The sequence below is a fragment of the Cibotium barometz genome, chromosome 28, assembly GCF_041138505.1.
Source record: "Cibotium barometz isolate CiBa-2024 chromosome 28, ASM4113850v1, whole genome shotgun sequence".
Lineage (NCBI taxonomy): Eukaryota > Viridiplantae > Streptophyta > Polypodiopsida > Cyatheales > Cibotiaceae > Cibotium > Cibotium barometz.
Window position 1 is genome coordinate 30,242,333 of NC_141073.1, and position 15,694 is coordinate 30,258,026.

A 15,694-nucleotide genomic window follows, 5' to 3' on the forward strand; every position below is an offset into this window, starting at 1 on the left:
TGTGAGATGATAAAACTTCTTGTGGTGTTTTAGCATCCTAAAGAAGTGGGAGGTAGTGAAAGCTTGGCCTAAGAGTGCAAATGAAAATTTTTGCTCTGCACATTGAATGGGTGAAAGAAAACTAAAGCAACCCTTCATATGCAAGGTACATTTGGGTATGAAAATAGAAGGGTGAAAGAAATCTAAAGCAGCCCTTCATATTCAAGGTACATTTGCGTATAAATTTTTTTAATTTTCATACCTTTTTTGGTGCTAGTTTTTTTTTTCAAAACTAATCTTCATGCTCACAAACTCGTTTGTTATATTAATATTTAGATGGTATTTGCCCACAACTTCGTTCATTAAAGAAAAAATCTTTATACTAGCCCATATGGGAAAAGTAAACCTTTACCCATGGCAACCTTTGAAGTGACTTTCCCATGAAACAACGCTATTACTGTAAGAAAGTCACCTTTCCTATGGTTTTTTTTTTGGGTGTGTGTTTAGCGTGCAAGTGTTACACTACAGGAGGAAAGGGTACTGAAAAAAACTGTTATTTTGCCAATGAGGTGATAGCTCAAGTGGTAAAGGTGGTCGTGGGTTCAAAACTCCACATGCTTCTTCGATGGCATCGCATACATGCGATTGAAAAAGCGCTTACGAACAGTAAAAAAGCGCTTATACGAACAATGAAAAATGGTAACTACAAGAGGATCTTGGGGCCAAGACCAATGGAAAAAAAAGTTATTTTGGACGGGATTGAAATCATTGAACCCCAACCCATGAAAATGCATGTGCCACCTTCCTATGTTGGGATGCCATTTTAGAGTTTTCCTTTAATACGTGTATGCCATGTAGTAGAGGACCACCAATGGAAGAAACAAACCACAACGAGAGGGGAGGGGGTGCTTGAGTGCGATCCGATTCTCTACGTGTCACGCATGTAAGGCGCGAGTGGGCGAGTGGTGGTATTAATCGGCTCGTGGGAGTGCATGCAGTGTGTACGTCGACGGGTGGTCAGCGTATCGCGTCTTGCATGGTAGTCGCCTCTAGTAGTTGGCTCCTTCGTGAGGATGAAGGGGAGACGGGATGGGGAGATTGGGACACATAGGCTGAGGAGGAAATGAAGCGAAGAGGTGAGGAGGTTGAGGTGATCTACGTCAAAAGAAAGTGTGTAATCAAGTCAAAGAGAAGGTATGCCTGAAGCTGAGCCAGGAATTTATCAGAGGCCAAGTAGGTTTATTCTCTATGTGTAGTGTGTTCTTGTTCTGTTCAGGAAAACCTCCGTCGAAGAGAGAACTAGGTAGATGGCTGCAGGAATCCATCTTGCATGATTGTGCTGTTTCTAAGATATTCTATCTTGGTAAGGGTTTTTTCAATGTTTTGTTTATCAAAGGGCAATCTCGACTGAACTGTTTGCCAAGGGCCCTTTGTTCTTTGGTCAAAGGCTAATTCATGTCTTTCCCTTCGACCCTCTTTTTGATGTTAATAAAAGTTTGCAAAACGCTTGCCCTGTTTGAGTCGAGGTGATAGGGTTGCCCCCTTGGCTGAGACTAGCTTTGCATGATATTTCTCAATCTCTAGGTCCACCGGTGTTGATTGTCCTTGGTCATGAGGTAGCAGGAAAACAAGGGAAAAAGTGGTGTGATATATGTTGTTGGTGTGACTTGATATACTTTATTGTAAAAAAAAAAAAGAGAGACCTCTCTATCAACGGGGAGACCAAACCTGACGCTCGTGCCCACTTCTCATGATTAATGTCCTTAAATCTCAACACAAAGCTAGATTATGGCAGCCGTCAAGCACATCCTTGGGACTCCTACCCTTACACTAAACACGGACGTACGGCCACGTTGGAATTTTCAAAAGCAAACCGTGCCTAGCCTTATCCGAGCGCCGTGTACGGACACCGGTTAAGTGCTCTCCATTAAACTAATTTTCAAAGGTGCTTCTTGAGTTTAATCTTGGATTAGTCTTCCTAATCTTAGTTACAAAACACAATTGGATTTTTTTTTTTGGGGGGTTGCAGGGCACAAAGCATCTATCAGGCCAGGGAGAATTGTGATGGCAGCAGCTGGAAGTGAAGGTGGGGTAGTTCATACAGTAGGCCATGATGTGCCAGACACCGAAGGCCTAGGGGCCAAGACTGTTGATGAGCGTACACCCCATGACATGTGGGTTTGGAACTCCCTCACCCACTGGAAACACTGGCATGGACTGTGGGCCATGTACCAGCCGCTTCAAGGCCCTGACATTGTCAAAACCTACAAGTCGGTAAGGTCCCTCTGGCCAGTCGACAAGGATCGGGTCCACCTCTACCACCGCAACCAATGGTATGCCACCACCGGCGAGGGCCCCGACATCAACTGGGAGTGTGGACCCTGGGCTATGTATGAGTTTAAACATAGCCTCCCTGATGGTATATGGCATCCCAACTCCATTGATCACCGCATTCTCCAATTTCCTAATGGTGACCTAGGTTGGGTGCAGCTAGCATTGAAGCCGAATGACCCCAAAAGCGTGGTTTTCAATGAACTTCATTTCATGGCATGTAAGTGATACTCCTTTTTGTATTATAATTCTTATAATTCCTTGGGGATTCACTATTCAAAGCCCCTTTGTGTTAAGTGCATTTGAAGGGTACATATCAAACACCTTATCTGCGAATCTTGGCCCTAAAGAGGACCCCCTTTATTTAAAATAGATTTACAATGTTTTTCTCAAGTCACTTAAAAATATTCCTTATGCGAGATCCTTTATTAGTAATGTCTGCAAAAAAGCGAACTACAAAACCAGCAGCCCTAGGGGGAGTCTGCCATGTAGATCCCTCCAATGAGGTAAAAAGAGAAACAAGAGGGGGCCCTCTTTGGCTGGTTGCACTTGGAGGGAGACTACATTTGGGGAGGGGGAGGGAAGAACCACAGTTGGGGCCTATAATGCCAAAACGGTCCATCACCCTTTATAGTGAGGAAGGAGCCCGGTGCTGCTACATCCGCTTCGAGTCACTTGCGAGGCACTCCCAACGTCCTCGCAAACTATGGATGACAAAGTCCTGGATGATGTCTAGCCAAATGGAGCAGATTGGGGGTTGGGAGGGGGAGGGTAGGTGGTGTGGTTGTGCCATCAATGGCCTCTTTGCATCTCACCCACTAGATATGTGCAACATGTGGAAGCTTACAGAAAAGGATTATACTTTGATAAATACTTTCAGCCCTTTGTTCTTGACGATGATAGCACAATGTAGAGAAGATAGGAGTAGAGAGAGAGAGGACAGACAAATACATGATATTGGGTCCCAAATACCCTCTGAAGGGTCCCCACCACACACACCCACACACACACACACACACACACACATATATATATATATATATATATGTATGTATGTATGTATGTATGTATATATGTTTGGCCATCTGTTTGTGGATGGAATGCACTGGACAGCTGTAACTTAGTCCCAAAGTTGTCAAACAACACTCTCCAAAAATGGGACGTGAACTTAGGATCTCTATCTGATGTGATTGTCCGTGGCAAACCACCAATGGGATACCAAAACCGAATAAACAAGCGAGCTATGTCCTCGGCTGTGGGGCAATCTACTTGCATGGAATGAGCATGCAGAACTTACTGAAACTGTCCACAATTGTCATACACTGTGTTCAAGATCCAACTGAGGTGGGAAAAGGGTCTACGAAGTCCATACTGGTGTCGTGAAAAGGTCCCTTTGGAATAGGCAAAGGCTGAAGTAACCTTGTTTGTTTTGTACGAGGAACTTTCACCTTTTGACATATCTAACATGATTGGACGTGTTGGTAGACATCCCGTCGCATTTTAGGCCAATAGAATGACCACTCTAACTTCTCCAGGATACTATTGATACCCCTATGACCTCTGATAAGAGAATCATGAGCATCGTGGAGAAGGACTTGGCGCTTTTCTTTGAGTACACAGACAGTTCTTGAAAAACAACCAACCATCCTATATATTGTAGTGGCCTGGTTTTGAACTAAGGACCAACTCATATTGAGTCTCGAATTCTTCTGAATCCAGATACTGTGCCTTCATGTTGGACCAACTTATATTGAGTCCCGAATTCTTCCTAATCCGGATATTGTACCTTCATGTTGTCTAAGTCTTTGCCTTGAATTTCTAGCACAGTGGACTCCTGCAATGTTTGGATTGTGCCTTTTCGACTAAGAGCATTGGCAATGGGGTTGTTATTACCAGGGACATACTAAATCATTCCCCCAAATTGTTGGAGCAATTGACTCCATCTCGACTGCCCGTCACTCCATTGGGCACTGGGCATGGTTTGTAACCATTTAAGTGTCTGGTGCTGTGAAGTCTCTCCCGTAAAGGAAGTGCTTCCAATGTTTAAGCGTGGTCATCACCCCCAAAAGCTCCTTGTATCAAATAGTTCTTTTTAGTGTTATTCAACTTGTGGCTATAATAAGCCATTGGCCTACCATCTTGCTATAAAACAGCTCCAATGGCTAGGTTACTGGCATCGATAATCACCTCGAAAGGATCATCCCATGATGCAAACTTCAAAACTAGTGACTCAAAGGCAACTTTCTTCATTGCCTGAAATGCCTCTAAAGCCTTGCCCATGACGGACACTTTCTGACGACGAGTCTTCATGTCCTTGAGCAAGTCGATGAGGTGCTGCAAGGTTAGAAAACTTGTCAATGTGTGTGTTGTAGGCCTGACAAAGACCCACAAATGAGCGGATTTATTGGGCTGTAGTGGGAACATCCCATCTGAGAATAGCCTGTACCTTTTCAAGATCGAGGCTAATACCTGATGAACTAATGATATATCCCAGGTAATGGATTTCCAATACCCGAAACACACTCTTCTTGGCATTAATAAAGAAGTCATTGTCTTGCAAGAGTTGCAAAACTTGTGCCACATCTCACTCATGCTGCATTGTAGTTCCTAAGAAGATAAGGATGCCATCTAGGAAGATGAAGACGCATTTGCCAATGAGATCCCGAAAATCCCCCCAACATCATCTTGTTGAACGTCGCTAGTGTGTTGGTAAGGCCAAAGAGCATCACCACAAATTCATAGTGGCTGCGCTCAGTCTTGAAGGTGATTTTTGGAATGTCGGCCTCAAAGATCTGAACCTGATGGTAGCCACTCTTAGGATCTATCTTAGAGAAAATTTTTGCACCATTGAGTCGTTGGAGGATGTACTCTATTATCGGCATGGGGAATCTATTTTTAACTGTGAGCTTCCTTAGCGCCCTACAAACCACACATAAGCGTGCAGTCTTATCCTTTTTTGGGACAAACAAAATGGGAGGAGAAAAAGGGGAGGAGGAAGGTCGGATAAAACCAAACCGGTCATCGAGGATCCACTAGAAGTGGATGAGCTTAAGGAAATTTTGCAGCCAGAGCAGATTGTGTATCACAAGAAACGCAAGCTTCCTGTTGGCAAAGTTGTCAAGCGTTACCTTGTGAAGTTTAAGAACTATCTTCCCATTGATGCTAAATGGGTAGATGAAGAGTTCTTTAGAGATTGCCCGCATTTGCTTCAGATGTATTTGGATGCTTCATAGTTGCGGACAACTGTTTAGAAGTTGGGGCGGATGTCACCATTTGGCCACCTAATTGGTCCGGCCGTGCTTTCTCATTATGTATGTACATTGGACTGGCGTCCATGGGAGTTGCATATGCCAGGGATTGATGCTACTCATGTGATACTGTGGACTTGGCTTTCCGTTGGGACTTGTGCCTGTGTGTGTAAATGCTTGGAGGATTGGTGTTCCATTGGGTCTGGTACCTCATGTACTTGCTTGGAGCACGTCTATTTTGGTATAGTCTCATGAACAGGGATTGTTCATACCAATGCTGCATTGCATAGCATCTTTATGTGCTTGCTTGCAATTGAATTTGCATGCTGTCTTCATGCTTGCTTGACTAATATGTAGTTCCGGCCCTCCGGGTAAGGGGATGTCCGCCCGTGAACCGTGCGTGTGAAATTGTTTGGTGACATGGTTATGTGGCATGTGACGGGTGGTAAGTATTGGTCATAAACCTAGCCTTAGAAATTAGCATTAATTTATAAGTGACTGTGTACACACTTCATTAAGTTTTGGGTAACCAAAACTCGCTTATAAATTATGACCAGCCCTGGATTCACACACAGTGATGTCCCAAGGTGGACAAAACTCAATGCCCACCGCCCAGACCTTATCTCCTTTGTACAAAGGGAGCAACCAGCCATGTGTCCATCGCAACTTGCACCACAAGTCACTTGTCCACTCTACCTGATACCTAGGGTGGACATCTCATCATATCTCTCTTCCCTCTCTCTGAAGTTGGCACCCTCCTTCATGAAGTCTTTTGGCTATATTTTCTGCACTTTCTCCTTTCCAACTCCATATCCAAGCTTGCTAGTGTATTTTCCAAGCTTCCAAGAGTGTTTCCAGGTGGGGTTCACTCTCTTACAAACTCCCAATGACTGAAATTCAGCAAAACAGCTCTTATATTAGCTGAAAACTCTAATTTCACCCTTCCTTTCTCAAGTTGAACCATAGGGGAAGCTTTCCTAGGGTTCCCTTCATCCTCTTGAAGACTTTTGTCGCGAAGGATCGCGACAGATTGAAGATTTCAATACTCCAAGCGCTTCCATCGCAAAGACTTCCGCTAGCATGGACTCTACTTGCAATTGGTAAGCTTTGATGCTTAAATATGGAAGCAAGTAGTAGGACTCCATGTTCACATACCCTATGTAGTGTTCTCTTATCCTACGTGCTCTCTTGCAGATTGTGGCTACCATGTGTTGGTGGAACAATAGAGAGCAGATTGTAGGGAACATGGGCACTTGAGAGGGTAGTGTGAGTTGCAAGTCTACACAGATAACCACATTGTTTGATCTTATATTCATATGCATTGGTATGGAAATTTGGTAAGAAATGTCCATGACACCATGTACTTGATTCTCCTAAGATCAATATACTTTATTTGAGGAAGAGGCCGGCCGTTCCAGTTCATTGTGCGTCTCTTGTCAATTCAGCAAATCACTTCTGGTATTGAGCATATTGTCCATTAAATCTTGATGTATGTAAGTGTATTGATTAGCATTGTGTTCAACCAAGTTACAAGAGGGGCTATCCATTCTCTACTTTCAGGGCTGTCCACTCTTTGCTCATGCATATGCATGCAAGCCCACCAACATGCATGCATGCTACATGCAAAGTTATCCACATGTATGCATGCAACATGCAAAGCTACCTTCATGCATGCATGTCACATGCAAGCCTACCTACTTGCGTGCATGCTACATGCAAGCCCATGCAACCATGCAAGTTCATGCCACATGCAAGCCTACCTACCTGCGTGCATGCTACATACAAGCCCATGCAGCCATGCAAGTTCATGCAAGCCCATGTAACCATACAAGCAATGCAAGCTCATGCAACTTCACCTTTTTGAATGTAATCTCATCCACTAGCATGTAAAGCTATCTAGCCCACCCAAGTCTATAGAAGAGCGCCTGCTAGCTAAGAGAAGCTCATTCTGTCATGTTCAAGACATGCACTGGCTGAACTCAGAGGCTACTCCTGAAGGGCAAGAGGATACAAATAGATCAGAACTAGACTGTGGAGCATAGGTTGCTGCTTTGGCAAGGGGGTTAACTGATGGAGGACATGGTGTGCTGTCGGCCAGCGATTGATGACTTGGATGACTTGTTGGCTATAGCTATTTATTGGATTATATGTCCTGGACCTGGCTGACTGCTGTCAGCCAGTCCATGGGTTCTCTCCCAAGCCTATAAAAGGCACCAAGGCTCATTGTGGTAGATCATTCGGTCCTTGTTGGCTGGATCATTAGTCTCGGCTTAGACTTAGGTTAGATTAAGTAATTTACTAACTTTTTAGGCATGCCTAGGGCTGCCATGACTTGCACCTTTTTGTACATATATGAATGTACTGAATACTCAGCTATCTCTCTCTCTCCTCTCTCTCTTTTGTTTGCGTTTTTGCATTAGCATGTTCCCAGATGGTGTTTAGGGCTGAAAGAAGACTCCCAAAGCTTCCACATGTGACATTGGTATCAGAGCTTCAGGTTGGTTCTGAGTATTGTTGCTGCCCATGTCCCACCCACCCTTACTACATCACGCATGGATGAAACCATCGCCTGATTCTTGAATTTGTGGTGGTGTGGGAACCAAGCAACATTGTTTCAGCATGAGGCTCAGCAAGGCTAAACACCGATTCAGTCCCAGATGAAGGTGCACATGTCCAAGGTACAAGGCCCGAGGCAAGGAACACAAGACATGGAAGAAATCCCAGGAGGTCGGTTGGTGGTGTTCCAAGGGGATGGCAGTCTTGTGAGTTGGGTGCCACTTGGGGCACACCAGGAAAGGCTTTTAGGCAACGGTTCCAAGGGATGGAGTGAGAGTGCCAGACTCATTTAAGAGGAAAGAAGACCAGAGAGTGTGTTTAGGGACAGGGCAGGAACGGAATGGGGACTGGATGGAACAGATGCGTAGATCTTCTTCAGAGTTAGAGTGGATTTGGAGACCGGGCCGGGTGTTCAGTGAAAAGGTTGCCAGAGTGGAAAGGATGACACAGGGTCTCTGGGAATAGAATGGGATGATGACAATCATCCAAGAATATAGATTGGAATCCCATCATCAAGTTTAGTAGAGGGGGATGTCATGTGCAAGACATGCACTGGCTGAACTCAAAGGCTAGTCGTGAAGGGCAACAGGATACAAATAGATCAGAACTAGACTGTGGAGCATAGGTTACTGATTTGGCAAGGTTGTTAACTGATGGAGGAGATGGTTTGCTGTCAGCCAACGATTGATGACTTGGATGACCTGTCGGCTACAGCTATTTATTGGATTATATGTCTTGGACCTGGTCGACCAGCATAGTCAGCCAGTCCATGGGTTCTCTCCCAAGCGTATAAAAGGCACCTGTATATGGTAAATTAACCATGCTTGATGAAGAATTCAATCTTTAATTAGTGTAAGCACACCTCCGTCTTGTTATAGTCGTATTAGAGCAAGGCTTCTTTCTCTTTCTCAAGAGGAAGGGGATTCTGAAACCAAGGGCAATCCCAAAGCAATGTGAAGCAGTTGGGTATTGGTGATACAATCGTCGTGGGAACTCTTTGTAAACGGAAGGGCACCTCTAACACGGAAATCTTATCAATCATGAAAACTGAATAAACACATAAGCATGCCAGATAAAAGAAAGATAATAGCTCTGCACAACAGTACACCACACTAGGGGCCAGAAGATGGGCTCAACAACCCCCCCCCTATGGTTAGATTACCAAAAAGGAGTCTGCTTCCAAATACAACTTTGCGGGTGCCCAGGGATTCTCCACTGGCTAGCACCTATTTCTTCTAGTACAATATGAAAACAAAACAAAACATATCCTGAATTTGATGTCAATGCTCAGCACAAGAGAGAATTCTTGGCATAAAGCACATGTAGGACAACCATGGACAGCCCATAGCACTCCCACATCAGCCCGGGACAGCCCTGCATCTTCATCTTCCTCCTGTCTGGCTCACAGAGCAAGTAGACCAGCCTTGAAGGGTTGTTTACAGCAGTCGACCAGCTCTCAGAAGCCACAGAAGAAATCGACCACGAGTAACAGTTCACAAACCAGATGGTGTTCGATCAGTAGAAGATGTCTCTCCCACAAATCGGCCAGCACTTCCCTGCCTCCGGATGCCCTGACCAGCAGCTTCTTAGGGCTGTAAACAGTCAGCCAACATCAAAAACAGCCACTAGATGAAGTCGACCAGCCTTGGCCACACACCTGGTTGAATTCCGTCATGGTAGGTAGTAGTAGATGGCTGTAGGAAGTTGTAGAACTAGTCGACCAGCTCCTCCCATGCACTAGAAAGCATGCGCCTATGCAAAACTAGAGTTCTCCCCGTGTAATAGAGTTCCACCGCTGAAAATAACCCAATTGTGTGCTTTTCTGGTCGAGAATGGGTGCCTACTATTAGTTGGCTCAAATTAAGTCCGGTGCCCATCTTTTGGCTACCACATGTATTAAAATAGTCTTGTCCAGTGTGAAAATCTTATAAGTTGTCCGGTCACTTATAAGTGAGTGTGGACCTCCACCCATAATTATTAGTATGTAAAATCATAAAGCTGTAAATTGGGTTTTTAGGGACACTTACCCATAGTCACAAGGGACGGGGGACGGGGACGGGACAGGGACGGCCATAAGTAGGGAACGGGGATGGGGGAGGGAATGGCACTCAAAAAATACTTTTTTAAAAGTTTTTTTACTCTACACTTATTCTACTTTGGAAGTACATCAAAATGAGCGCAAATTTACACTATAATGGTAAGCTTTTGAGTCATATTAACAAAATACGCCGCTCAAAGAGTGAAGGCATTGACGGTTGATTGTATTAATAATTAAGTAGATACAAAATGAGTCATGACTCAAGAGTCAGGACTAAGCCTTAAGGAGGCACAATACATGGAAGGACTCCAATGAGTCAATGACAAGTGCTAAAGCCTAGAGGCTAGAGCTAAGTAGTAAGGCCTATGAGTCGTGATCCATGAATGATCATCCACTTGAAGTGCTCGCCTCATGGTCATGGGTAGCTTGTGCCAAAGGAGCATCAAGCTCATCCTCATTCTCATCCTCACTGGCATGCTGCTGCTGCACCTCCTCCTCTTGTTGACTCATCTTCCACTCGGTGAAGGGATCTGCCTTCTTGGTCACGCTCTTGCAAAGCATTCGCAAGTTCGTGCTTACGAAGACAAGGTCATTGGCACGCTCTACCCCGAGTCGGTTCCTCTTCCTAGAGGTAATGTGGTTGTAGGTGCTCCAACGTTGCTCCAAGCAAGAGGAGTTGACGTCCTGGCTAAGTATGCGAATGGCCAACTGCGGTAGCTTTGGTCCTTCCGAACCAAATTCCTCCCACCATAGAGCAGCACCAACTTTGGAGCGGTCGATCTGTGCATCATGACAGCCATAGGAGCCATGAAATGACCTGTACATGGAAAGCTGGTTCCTAATCTTGCACCTCATTAGGCACAAGACGGTCCAAGATGATCCTCCATCCAGCGCTCACCTCCCGGTCGCTCTCTTGCTTCTTGCCTTGGAATTTTGGCTCCACCACATAAGCTGCTGCATGCAATGGAGAGTAGTAGGAATTCCATCTTCCTAGACACAAGGCATGGATCTCCTTGTATTTGTCTTCGTTAGGCTCGAAGTCTTTCAACTTCTCTATCATGTAATCCATGACCTTGTAGACCTTGCCTATGCATGGTTGCCTAGTGTCTACAATCCTCAATAGGTGGACTATGGGCCTCACCATAGCATCCGTGGTCTTCACACACTCCCACCAAGAGGCGTCATCGGCCCGTAACCTACACTCTTGGCCAGTGTTTGTATGGGACTCTTGCATGCCGACAAACTTGTCGCTAAGGAAAAGCCTCCTCAAAGCACCACTACAATCCTTCAAACGGCCCAACATGAGGAAGTTGTAGGCAAACCGGGTGTCCGAATATTTGAGGAGAGAGAGAGAGAGGACCTCTTGTTGAACTCATGCCAAAGTCTTTGGTGGTTGAGAACAAAGGAGACCATGGTGTTGGCCTCCTCAATGAGCGGGCTGATCCATGGCAATGCCCCTATGTCCTTGAGGAGGTTGTTTAGGCAATGAGCCATACAAAAAGACACCGTGACATGTCCATACATACCTTGGAGGATAGCTCCCGCCGCCCTATTGGAAGGCACCCCATCCGCAACAAAGCCCACTACATGCTCGGGGCCATGATCTCCATGGTGGTAGCCCACTCCGCCGCAAGCGCATCCGCACTCTTCCCGGTGCCAGATGCATCATGAGATGAGATGAAGTACATCTCTCCGCGGGAATATGCAACCACACCATGAATACTCCTCTTGCGGGTGTCGCTCCATCCATCCACAATGAGGGAGACTCCGTTCCTCTCCCATTGCCGCTTTGTGTTGTTGGCCTCTTGCTCTACAATGCACTTCTTGAAAGAATGTGCACAAGCGGAAGCAAATAAACGTGAGAGAGAGAGAGATTGCAAGCAAGAACAAGAGCTTTATTAGCTTGAGGTTACAGAGTACAAGAGCCAGCAAATAGGGCAATGAAAAGATGATTAAATGAATAAAAGAGAGCAACTCTTATATACTTGTGCATGAAGCAGTCAGTTGTAGAAAACAGGCCGATAGGTCTCCACGACAGCATAAGGAGAGATGCAATATTTTAACACCCCCTCTGCATCTTGAAGTGTGCAAAAAAGTCAAAAGAAAACTGATGACGAAGGTGCGACCATGGACACCTCAGCATGGCCAGTACTGAGTACACCTCGGAAAATGCACATGTCAGCTTGTTGTCTTCAGAAAACATAATGCCACTATAAAGAGCAAAAGAAAATCTGCTTGGCTCCAAACTCAAAGTAGAACTGTGAACACATCACATCCAATAACCTCGAACAAATGAACATGGAACACATCCTATCCATAGTCTCTGTTGACCAATAGTTCTGGAACTCATCCGAACCATGAAGGAAACTTGGTTGATCTTGGAACTCATCCGGACCATCAAGTGAACTTGCCTGTCTTCATACTTGGAACTCCGACACACGGGTCCCATGCTCCAGATTTAATATAAGCGAGCTTTTGAAAGCCCCCTCTCCCGCCCACAAGCCGTTTCTGGAAGATAGCATGCGGGGGGATGCCCTTAGGATCAGAGCAGGACACCAGTCATGTTCTCTCCAGTCTGCAAGGCCTTGGGAGAGCTAGGGTTATCACTAGACGAGTCTGTGTTAGTGTCATGTGACTTGTCTTTGCCCTTCTTTGAAGACTTGCCCTTGTCCCTGGATTGACAATCCTTTGACAGGTGGCCTTTGTAACACCGACTCCGAACTTCCTTCTGCACCGTCGCGAGATCATCAAATTCGAGGGAACGTGTTGTGATCTGAACCCGCAAAACTCGGGAAACCATGTCATAATCTGGAGGAAGCCTGGTGAGGAGGAGAGCAGCTAACTGAGAAGAGGTCAGGGCAGTACCCATTGCCACTAATTGGTCATGAATTACCTTAACCTTCATCACAAATGACTGCATGGAAGTCCCTGTTGTAAACTCCAGGGAAAAGAGCTGACCCAATAGGTTGACAGACCGCATTGTAGAGTCCCGTGCATATAGATTTGTCAGCTTTCTCCAAACAGAAGTAGCACAATCCAATGTTTGCACGGCGGGGGAGACCTCTAGTGAGATGGCTCGTACAGAGCTTTTGAGTCTTGATTCTCCCAAGCTGAAAGTTCTGCGAGAAAGGCATCCTCCTGGTCTTGAGTCCACTTCCTAGAGCTGGTAGGGCATTCGGGATTTCGTTCGTGGCCTTGAACAATCTCCTAGAGTCCCTTGTGTGTGAACCAGACCTTCATCTGTAACTTCCAGTGATCATAGTTTGAACCACTGAGCTTGTCCTCCTTGTTCGTGCAGGGGGGACCCATGTTTGCCTCAAAGAAGCTATGTCTCAAACAACCTCAGAGTAGCTAAGCAATCCACGTGCTCTCTCAAGCTCCTTTCCACAGGATCCAACTAGGGACTAGTAGCCCCCTTTGAAGATGCAAGCTAGACAGCAGCAAAAGAAACCCAAAAACACACCACCGGGAACCTCCTACGGGAAGAGGGAGGGGATCTTGGAGGGAGAAGAGCTGATGTGCCACTTGTCTGATGCACTTACTGAATTTGCAGCTAGAACTCCTCCACTTGCCTATGTAGAAGAAAACGGCGTGGGGGCTGGCCGATAGCAGTTGGAGGGCTTGTAGAGCAAAAAACGCAGCTAAGAAAGAAAAAAGGCAGCCACTGTTTGAAGGATCTACAGCTTGGAGAATCTAGGGAAGCAGAAAACAAAGAGAAGCAGATTGTGCAACAGCCAGAGCCTAAGCGTATGATACCATGAAAGAATGTGCACAAGCGGAAGCAAATAAACATGAGAGAGAGAAAGATTGCAAGCAAGAACAAGAGCTTTATTAGCTTGAGGTTACAGAGTACAAGAGCCAGCAAATAGGGCAATGAAAAGATGATTAAATGAATAACAGAGAGCAACTCTTATATACTTGTGCATGAAGCAGTCGGTTGTAGAAAACAGGCTGACAGGTCTCCACGACAGCATAAGGAGAGAGGCGATATTTTAACACTTCTCCTTCTCGAGCAATGTAGTGCACATGCTCTCGGATGAGGGGGGGCGTATAGGTTGAGCCATACTCCCCAATCTTCTTAACCATGACCGTGAAGTATTCCAACCTATTCAAGAAAGCAATTTACTAATGAGAAGGGGACTAGGATGATGAAAACATGAATGATGAATTGGCAATGATCGATTGCACTTACCTAGCCGGTTGAAAGGCAATGTGGTCGTGGAAGAAGAAGTGGGCCACCGCCATATCCACCTTCTCCAACTTAGGGTTCCAATTCTCCCCAAGTGTAGATTGTCGCCGTGGGCCATGCAAGAGTTGAGAGGCCATGGAGATGGAGGGTGTCGGCGTCATTGTAACATGTGGAAACTTCGGGGGAGATCGGTAACTTCAATGCTCAGAAAAACAGCACACTTGTCACGACGAAAATTAACACACAAAACTGAATATAGATGTGCAGAAAAATAGAGAGAGAGAGAGGGAGAAGAGGACAGAGTATTGGGTCCCGAATACCCTCTATAGGGCCCCACCACGAATGGTGTATTTGCTTTTATTAGAATGATGCAAGAAAACACACTTCCTTTTCGGAGCGCAATGTGACCATCCACACTGTGTGGGGGAGACTTCCGGAGGCTGAAAACCAACCGTCCTTCGAGGGACAGGAGTTGCTCCGAAAGGGGTAGTCCACCGGAGTCTAAAAACCAACCACACGAGCTAGAAAAATTGAGAGTAAGAGGAGAGGTGATACAATCTTTTGAAGAGAAACACCGCAAAGAGACTTGAGAGAATGAGTATAGTAGAACTCGATCACACAAGGGCACCGACACGGTCTTAAAATTTCAGCAGCAGTGGGCTTTGAAGTCTTTGAGGTCTTCACAATCGTCCACAAGATTAAGACCTTCACTTCAGGATGGTCTTCTCAATGTGCTTCACAATCTTCACTCCTCAATGGCTTTCAAGAGCTTCACTTCAAAAGATCACCTCTGCAGCTACACACACCCTTCCCCTTCTTCAGCTTTTAGTTCCGTGGCATCTTCTTCAATCCTCCCTCTTCCTTTCGAGCTATTCACATTGAGCTTCCCTCTGCAGACGACCTTGACAATAGTGTCTCTGGTTTTCACTCTCTCTTTTGTTCTCTCTCTCTCACCCCGTTTTATAGTGTTACGAGGTGTTGTGAGAATTTTGGTAGGCTTGCCAAGTGGCTAGACATGCTATTACTCGCCATTACCTCTCGATCAATCCCAACGTTGCTGGACAGCTGCCATGTCGCCCCATCATCACCTTTCTCTGCATTGCCATACTATGTCTTCATTCATGCCAAAGAGAGGACTCCACATGTCTATCTCGATTAATCTCCACACTCCCAATATCAATCGGCTCGTTGCCACGCCATGCCTACGTTGTAACAAAGTGGAATGGTCTCATATGAATAATGGGCCTAAGGCCAATTGACCATGCCCATGGACAACACTTATGATAGTGTGAAAGGGGGTCATGTATATAGGCTACATACACCATATTTTTGGTACCTTTTGATAATTAAGAA

The 15,694-nt window shown here is 45.5% G+C and overlaps 1 protein-coding gene across 2 annotated transcripts in view; it reads left to right on the forward strand.

The window, feature by feature from the left end:
- The first annotated feature begins 1,687 nt into the window (after positions 1 to 1,687).
- The window catches only part of LOC147622732 (uncharacterized), a 51,762-nt gene continuing 37,755 nt past the window's right edge, over positions 1,688 to 15,694 (forward strand). Inside the window, exons 1-2 of one of the 2 annotated variants that reach the window (XM_086822358.1) lie at positions 1,688 to 1,891; positions 2,009 to 2,530. In XM_086822358.1, coding sequence (XP_086678484.1) covers positions 1,768 to 1,891; positions 2,009 to 2,530 — 646 coding nt within the window. In that variant the 5' untranslated portion in view covers positions 1,688 to 1,767. Of the gene's footprint in view, positions 1,925 to 2,008; positions 2,531 to 15,694 lie in introns of both variants that reach the window. The other variant, XM_086822359.1, reaches the window with a different exon arrangement.